Source organism: Bison bison, unplaced genomic scaffold (genome assembly GCF_000754665.1).
Source record: "Bison bison bison isolate TAMUID 2011002044 unplaced genomic scaffold, Bison_UMD1.0 scf7180017864181, whole genome shotgun sequence".
Taxonomy (NCBI): Eukaryota; Metazoa; Chordata; class Mammalia; order Artiodactyla; family Bovidae; genus Bison; species Bison bison.
Genome location: NW_011494753.1, coordinates 8,634,812 through 8,643,431, shown reverse-complemented (window position 1 = coordinate 8,643,431; position 8,620 = coordinate 8,634,812). Strand labels below are relative to the sequence as shown.

General features: G+C 51.8%; 1 protein-coding gene across 1 annotated transcript in view; it reads right to left on the bottom strand.

Annotated features, from left to right (window-relative positions):
• The window catches only part of SCAMP2 (secretory carrier membrane protein 2), a 25,950-nt gene that overhangs the window by 10,327 nt on the left and 7,003 nt on the right, over window positions 1-8,620 (bottom strand). Inside the window, exons 2-3 of the mRNA XM_010843345.1 lie at window positions 2,398-2,466; window positions 1,868-1,966 (exon numbers count right to left, since the gene is read on the bottom strand). Of these exons, the coding sequence (XP_010841647.1) occupies window positions 1,868-1,966; window positions 2,398-2,466 (168 nt within the window). The remainder of the gene's footprint in view (window positions 1-1,867; window positions 1,967-2,397; window positions 2,467-8,620) is intronic.

Below are 8,620 nucleotides of genomic sequence, written 5' to 3'. Positions count from 1 at the left end.
TTCTCCTCTCCCTTGTATCCCTCAGCTTGAAAGAGATGGGAACTATCCCCATATTGGAGTCAGGCAAAGTTCAAAGTGACTTTTGAGGTAACAGCAAAGGGAAAAAGACTTCAGAAGAGACCAACCTATAGCTGGAAAGCCAGAGACTCAAGCCTCATTTGAAGAACATGGAATGTGCGTGCATAGGTGTGTGGGTGTGTGTGTGTGAAGGGGAAACAGTGCAGACCCGCCAGCAGTGAGAGAGGAAGGGAGATACTTGAGGGCAGCCTTGTGCGCCCAGAGCCTCGGGATCTATATTTAAGCACTGTCCTCCCACCCAGGAGCTGCCCAGAGGCACAACTGAACTGTGTGCCCCAGTACAACCCAGCAGCCCTTTAGGCTTGGCTGTGCTTGGCCTTGCTTGCACGGTGTGCAGAGTTCAAGCTTTATCCCTCTCCAGGCAGAGCAGGGAAGGCGCTAGGAGACTACACATAAGGCTGAACAGAGCTGGGCTTGGGCACGGCGTTCCAGCCTAGGGCCCTGCTCCCCTTGTTGGGACCTGGTTCCTCCTGAAGTCTACAGTCCTCCTTAGGGAACAGGTATCAAACTGGTCATCTCATGGAATAATAAGGCAGGCATTCCTGCGCATGCGTGTGTGAGCACATGCAACACACACACACCTCTCCCTCTTTAAAAGGAATTCTCCAAAGGGCCACGGCTGCCTTCAAGAGGTAAATTTTTTGTTTGTTTGTTTTGGCGGCAGGGGGGCGGGGGGCAGGGTGGGGGGAGTCTTGGCTTCCTGGCCAGGGACTGAACCCATGCCTCCTACAGTGGAAGTGTGGAGTCCTAACCACTGGACCGCCAGGCAAGTCCCAGGAGGTAAATTTCAGGCAGTGGGGGCAGAAGCAGGACCAGAAGTGGCCACACTAGACCACACTGGGGTCTCAGCCTCCTCTCCCCAAGTCTGCAACTTCAGCTGAGTAGGCCCAGATCCCTATAGCCCACCACCCAGCTGGACAGAAGTCACTCTTGCCTCTGAGTCTCGCCTCACCTCCACAGAGCTCTAGGGCCAGGGGTGGGGCCCAGGGGACTGGGCAGGGGCCGCACGTTCAGAGAAGTCCAGTCAGACGACAGGAGCAGCCTGGGGCCCACTGGCGCCCACAGCCCAGCTTGGCTGGGCTCTGGGCACCTTGCCCTCCCTCGTGCTCATCTACTCTTCGCCTACCTTTGGCAGGTTTCGCAGGTAGCTGTCTCTGAGAATACTATCTCCTCCTAGCAGCATCTGCCTCTCTGAGAGCTCACTCACTGCCAGGAATCTGGTGGGCAGGAACCTGCTGGCCTGTCTAAGCAGGAGCTGCAACACACAGCTCCACTGTGGGCCACGCTCACCAGGGGCCACGAGGAGCGGGCGGTGGGGCTGGGAGGCATGGAGGGGAGAGTCGGGCACAGAGCACACAAGGCTCAGAGTACTGGTGGAGGGACAGAGGAGCGCAGGAAGGCGGGCGGGAATAAATGAGGTTTAAAAAAAAAAAGGGAGAGCGAGGGGAAGACAGATTCTGGGCCCTGGGGAAGAGAGAACGAACCAAAGGCCGGAGGAGGTTCTGGAAGGACACAATAGGGGTAAATGCTCTTCCTGCCACCAAGGAGCCTGGCCTGGTGAGTACAGCTTATTTTGGGTGGTGGTCACGGGGTTGGGGGAGAGGATATAGGTTGGTAGAGCAGACCCTCCACCTGCAAGTGACCAGCTCCCAGGAGATGACCCAGAGGGCCCTGGAAGGGGAGCCCAGGATGAAAGCCCTCTGCCCCTCCTCAATCTCGGGGCTCAGCCACCAGTCTGGGTGTGTCCCTTTCTGGAAAGGAGAGGCCAAAGGGATCTTGTCAACGGTACCTGGGGGGTTGGCTGGGTGGGCTCCACTGAGGGTTGGAGAACTGCCGGCTGCGAGGCCCCGGGCATCTGTGAGACAGGAACCGTCGTCGCTGCATTTGTCTGCGTGGGGCAGAGTGGAAGAAGGAGGTGAGTGGGCCTCCCCCAGTTGGCCACGTGGGGACAGACTCACAGCCGGGAGAGTGATGTGCCCTTGCCTGTGAGGGGCGCTCCCTCTGGGCCTGCCCTGCGCCTGCCTTTGTAGCTTCGTGGCCAACAAGCCTCAGGTTCTGGGCAATGTGAGGCCTAACCCAGGACCCTGGATCCAGACCTTTCCAACACTGCCCGGCCCTCCTCTTCGGGGAGCGCCCCAGCTCATGGATCCTGAGGGGACAATGGATGGGTTCCTCTTCCGTACCCCACCCCCCTGAGTTCACATTAGGACTGTATCTTTGAGGAACAGAACTTCTCTGTCTCTGCCAAGTCACCTTACCCAGAGATGCCAGCACCACCCAGAGAACCCAGAGACTCAAAAAGAGGGCATGCCCACCAACCTCTGAGAAAGGGTTGAATTCAGCCAGGCCTCCCTGTGGGGCATTGGTCAGCTGGGTCACAGAGGGATCCTGAGAAGGTGAGAAGAGAGTCATCAGATGCTGGGGAAAAAGGAGAGTCTTGATGATGGGGAGGGAGACCACCGTCTCTAGGCCCCTCCCAGGGCTACCTGGCTGAAGTAAGGCTGTTGATGGCCCTTCCTAGAGTCCTGGAGAGCCTCTCCTGAAGGCTCCTGTACCCAGCCCCTGCCATACCACACCTGCAGTCATTTCTCCCTTGCTGGAAAAGGAGGGCTGCAGCCCAGATGACTTGCCAGAAGAGACCCCAAGCAAGGTTTACATTCTGAGGCCCAGGAAAAGACAACACAGGTGTTCCCTTTGGAGCCCCTGAGAAATTCATAATGTTTAGGGAATTCCCTGGTGGGCCAAAGGCTGGGGCTGTGTTCAATCCCTGGTTGAGGAACTAAGATTCCCTAAGCCATGCAGTGTGGGCCCCCCCCCCAAAAAAGAAAGGAGATTTAAGATGGTTTAGCCTGAAAACTAGTCCAAGCAGTATTCAGGCTGAAGTAAAGCAAAGTGAAATGATGTGTTAGCAGGTGGGGAAGTCTACTAGCTTACAGTCCTCTTCTGAATGGACCTGACTGCTCTGCGGGACCCAAGGGAGCCAGCAGGGTCTTTTTGGTTTTTTGGGAAAAAAAAAAGAAAACTGTACCCACACAGCATGTAGAATCTTAGATCCTTGACCAGGGATTGAACTCTGGCCCCTTGGCAGTGAGAGCACTGCGTCCTAACTACTGAACCATCAGGGAATTCTGGCACCTGTAGGTTTGACTCCAGAGGGGGGTTGAATATAAATGTCCCCACCACTTTATGGCTGCTCTTTACTGGTACTGGCCACTTGCCAGATTCGGCTCCCTCAGATCACTGTTTCCTGGAAAGGGGAGTCATCTGGGACTCACCAGCCTGCACTGAATGGATCTGGTGTGCCTTGCACACACACACACACACACACACACACACACACACACACACACTGACTGACTGACTGCTTAGAATGAGTTCCTCTAGGATTGTCTTGATTGTCTTTTTTCCTCTAAATTATTTTTCTTTAAATTTAATTTTCAGTTTTGAGTCACTTGGTTGACTGATGAATCAAATGATACTATGGTTTTACAGGTGGTCTTCCAGAGATGCCAGATGGGATCAGCACAGCCTAGGTACCAGTTGCTAACACCTATAAAATAACCCCCACCTCCTAGAGGAGACTCACTTAAGAGTTCTTTGGATTTCACCCTCAAAAGTAGCCAAAGAATTCAAATGATAGGTTATCCCAGAAAACCTTGTGCAGTTAGTGAAACTGAGGGTGTAACTAAGAACACTCAGAATACCGCACGCAGTTTACGTGGGGTGGACCAGCGTGATTATAAAATGACAGTGATTAACGTGTACATGCTCTGTTAGGGAAGACTAAGGGGAAACAGGTATTCAGCCTAGAAACACATTTCTCAGTGGATTTCCTATGAAGTCAATGTGTCTTGAGTTTAACTTTGAAACAAAGTTAAAAATGTTTTTAAAAAATAAAGTAAAATAAACTCGTTTAAAGTATTTACCTTCGGGGAGGGTTTGTTTTTTTGGTGGGGGAAGTGGGTGGGGGAGGGTGGGTAAATAAGGTGGTATGAATGGATACTTTTCACTTTATAACCTTTCTATACTGTTTAGTTATTTTTATTATTTTACAGAAAGCATTTATTCCTCTCATTTTCTAAAGGACAATTTAAAGTTCTGGAACAAAAACATGCTGCTGGCTGCCAGTGCTGATTTTATTAAACCATGCACACTTGCGAGGAATACAGATATGAAGGACTCAGCTGAAACGCCAAGAAAATGATGTTTTGGGATTTCCGCCCCCTCCATTCTTTTAAAAAAATCCAAAAATGTCCTCAGAACACAGCCTTTCCCCAAGTTTTCATCCTTACGTTTCCCAGAGGCCAACCCTTCAGGCTGAGGGCCTCACACAGGGCTCCCTGCCATCCTCTCTGCCGGTGCTGGCCTGGGGCCGGGCTGGGCACCTAACGCAGCTCCTGCACACTCGAACTCCCTTCCCTTCCCCACACAGAACAGGTATGGGGCTCAGGTCCAGCCCAACAGCGATGCCTCTGGGAGAAACAGCTGCCCCCAGACTCTGCCAAGGCCCCGTTACAAGGCCTCAGCGAGGCTCCCCTGTCGGCACACCTCACCCGTAGTCTCTCACGGCTCATCCAGATGCTCCTGGCCTTCTTGCCCAGCTTCCCTTCCAGCAGCAAGCCTCCACAGATTGGATTCTTAAACACATATTCATGGTAGACAGACTCTCAGAGAGCCAGTCCTCAATTTTCAAACATAGAAATGGATATTCACCACCCTGCAGGTCTGGCTCCCTTATCTGAACATTTATACAGCCAAGGGTCAGCGCTAAACATGCCTCTCTCTCTTTTTTTAATATCTATTTATTTGGCTGTGCCGGATCTCAGTTGTGGCACACAGGATCTTTGGTGTGGCGTGTGGGATCTAGTTCCCTGACCAGGGATGGAATCCAGGCTCTCTGCACTGGGAGTTCAGTCTCAGCCACTGGACCACCTGGGAAGTCCCAGAACGTGCCTCTTTCACACATTCTGCCATCTTCGCACTGAGGCCATCAGGCCCTAGAGGGCAAGCCTGTGTCTGCAGGGCCCCAGGGCCTGGCCCAGAGCTGGACACACAGCCTCAACCCACTTCCTGTCTCCCTCGCATCCTTTCTGCTGGACACCATCCTTGCCAGGTGGCTCCTGCAATTTGGACAAAGTGACAAGGTGAGGCTCGAGAGGCCAGTTGGAGGAACTGGCCTTGAGGTTTTTTTGTTGGCTGAATGACTAGCAGATTTCTCCCAGAATTACTGGGCTGGCTTCCTGCAAGAAGGATCTAGGGCTCAGTATCTGTTCCCCTTTCAAACTCTGCAGACATCAAGTCATAGCCCAGTAAGTGAGCTGAAGTCATTGAAATCAGATCCACCATCCAAGGGATGAGTTACTCGAGTCTGTCACTACAGGACAAGGGCAGAGGGGCGGCCGTGGTAGCAGTGTCAGGAGCCAGCATACCCGCTTGGCTGAGGTGTACACCTTAAATAGGCAGCCTCCATACCTGTGAAGAGATGTCATTTTCTTACCAAGGTTAGCCAGAAGAGGATTCTGGAGGGTGGGGGGACTGATCACCCTGTCCAAACTGACCCCTCTTCTTTCTCAACAATCTGAAGGACTTGGCCCTGGACCCCTAATCAGGCTCACCACAAACAAATCCTGTCTCCTCTAGCAGGCTGTAAACTGCAGTCAGGTGCCTCTGTATCTAGTTCATACTTCTGGCTCCTAGTGCTTGGTGGAGGGCCTGATGCAAGAAGAAGCTCAGGTAATGTCTGGAATAAGGACTGCAGGCTGACAGCCCTTCTCTGCTTTCTCTACGAGGTGCTACCCAAGTGCCAAGGCACAGAGAAGGGGAGGGCCGCCTGCATCAGAGCGGCAGCCCCAGGGCCTAGGAGGACTCTGCTTGGGGAAAGGAGCCTGGAACACTGGGAGACATGGGTGCTTTCCATCTGAGGAGACTAGGCACTTTCTGACAGATGTGTGTGGTTTTAAGAGAAGCTGAGGCCCACTGAGAGAGCAAGGGAGGAGGAGGGACGGACACGGGAGCTGACACGCAGAGTGTCTACCACGCACAGGTTCATCACGCAATGATACTGCTGCTAGTCATCCCAGAACCAGCCACTGTGTCACACCACCAGAAAAGAAGGCTCTACCAGCCTTTCTCAACTTGGTTCCTCGAGAGAGTCAAGCCCCACTGCCCCAGGCCATCCACTGTCTGCAATGACCTGCCTTCTTTCCTGTGTATCAGAACAGTCCTGGTGATGTTCCATCCTTGGGAAAATGGAGAAAACAGTAGTTCCAATCAGCTTCTGTGTTCTGCGGCTCAGCTGAGAGGCCCTGGCTGAGAAAAGCTACAGCCTACCTCCTCATTCAACCTTACAACCATCCTGTGAAGGAGGAGTATGAGGATGAAGAAAGGCCCAGCTCAGAGAGAGGAAGTAATTCCTCCAAGACCTCAGGGACTATAGTGGTTGAGCCCAATTTTGAATCCAAATCTGTCTTTCTCCAAAAACACAAGTGGTAAACCTGCGTGGGCAGAGTCTCCCCAAAGCCTAGCTCAGGGGCTGACCGATGGAAGATGCTCGGTCAACATGGGGTTGAGGGGTCAACCAGGACAACTGGGTCTGCTCGGCTATTTGTTCCTGAACTTCAAAGCAGTCCTTCTGGGTGAACACCCTTGGAAGGACACTGGCAGAGAATCTTGTGAGTAAGGACCACACTGACTGGCCTGAATGAGGACCCTCAGCTTTCCCCTCGAGTCACAAATAAGCCAACAGCAGGAATCTTCCTTCCCACTCACCAAGCCTCAGCCAGCTCGTAAGTGGGTCAAGCATTTAAAAGCATGGTGAAAGCTAAGTCTCACCTACCAAGAAGTAAGCTGACACCCCCTCAGTGCCCAAAGGACTCAACCGGCTCATGCCCTTGCCTGAATTTATAACAAGAAGAACACGCCTGGTCTCAGTTCCTTTCATGCAGTGAGCAGCCACACACAGGGTGAGGGACACACCAAGAGGAACAGAGTGCAGCTCCTACCCTTCAGGAGACCACAGTCTGGGAGCTGAGACAAGCACACAGCACGAGTGACCATGGGAGGGGAGAGGAGGCTGGGCGGGCTCGGAGGAAGGCGAGCACAGGCCTGGTCAGGCAAGCTCAGGCCATACAGCTCCAGGAAAGGGGGCACTGGGTGGAGCTGGGCTGTGAGGGGCTGAGAAAACGAGGCGGTACAGCTGGGCTGGAGTTCTGCTGCGGCGGCGGGGAGAGGGCCTTGAAAAACATACTTGTTTTCACTGGTTTGGCAACCCCTCTCCATGCATCTCCCAGGTCTCGGCTCTGCTTGAGTTTACTGCGACTTTTCCTTGCTTTCCCACCCTCCACTCCGCCCAGGCTCTCAATGTGAGGTTTATTTCAGGCTTCAAACAAACACATTAAATAAATACCTCATAGACTAAAAAACAAAAACAAAACTTGGCCACTCCCTCTGAGAGGCCAAGAGTCACCACTACTTTGGATCGTCTGTGAAGTCCTGTTTGCTTTAGTGACAAGGCTGCGTGTCACAGCACAAGAAGGAGCGGTCACCCCCACGTTGGCCGGCTCGGTCCCAGGCAAACGAGGCGCCACGGTTAACCTTGGTTTCTCTGAGACAGCCTGAGAAGCCATCCAAAGGAAACATGACAAAAACATGTGAAAATCTGCATCTGCGAAAGTATCCACTGCGCTGGTATTTACAACAGGGGGGAAAAAAGCAGGGGACAACTTAAATACCCAGCGACAGTGAGTTCCAGTGCATTTTGGTACACATCCCCTCAATGGCCTAAACAGTCACTAAAAATCACAGTTATGAACACAGGGCAGCAATACGGAAACAGCTCGGTTATACGAGTATCAAATGACGATTCTGTCAGAAGTACTCGTAACAGAACACACATCAAAACAATGGCTGCAAAACACTAGTAGAAACAGGGATGGTTTATTTTGTCTTTCAAATTTTCTATAATGTGATTATGTTATGTTTATAATAAACAATGTCACGAACCTCATTCCATAGTTCATCAGGCACTCTATCTATCAGATCTAGGCCCTTAAATCTATTTCTCACTTCCACTGTATAGGGCAGAAAGTGAAGAGGAACTCAAAAGCCTCTTGATGAAAGTGAAAGTGGAGAGTGAAAAAGTTGGCTTAAAGCTCAACATTCAGAAAACGAAGATCATGGCATCCGGTCCCACCACTTCATGGGAAATAGATGGGGAAACAGTGGAAACAGGGTCAGACTTCATTTTTCTGGGCTCCAAAATCACTACAGATGGGACTGCAGCCATGAAATTAAAAGACGCTTACTCCTTGGAAGGAAAGTTATGACCAACCTAGATAGCATATTCAAAAGCAGAGACATTACTTTGCCAACAAAGGTTCGTCTAGTCAAGGCTATGGTTTTTCCTGTGGTCATGTATGGATGTGAGAGTTGAACTGTGAAGAAGGCTGAGTGCCGAAGAATTGATGCTTTTGAGCTGTCGTGTTGGAGAAGACTCTTGAGAGTCCCTTGGACTGCAAGGAGATCCAACCAGTCCATTCTGAAG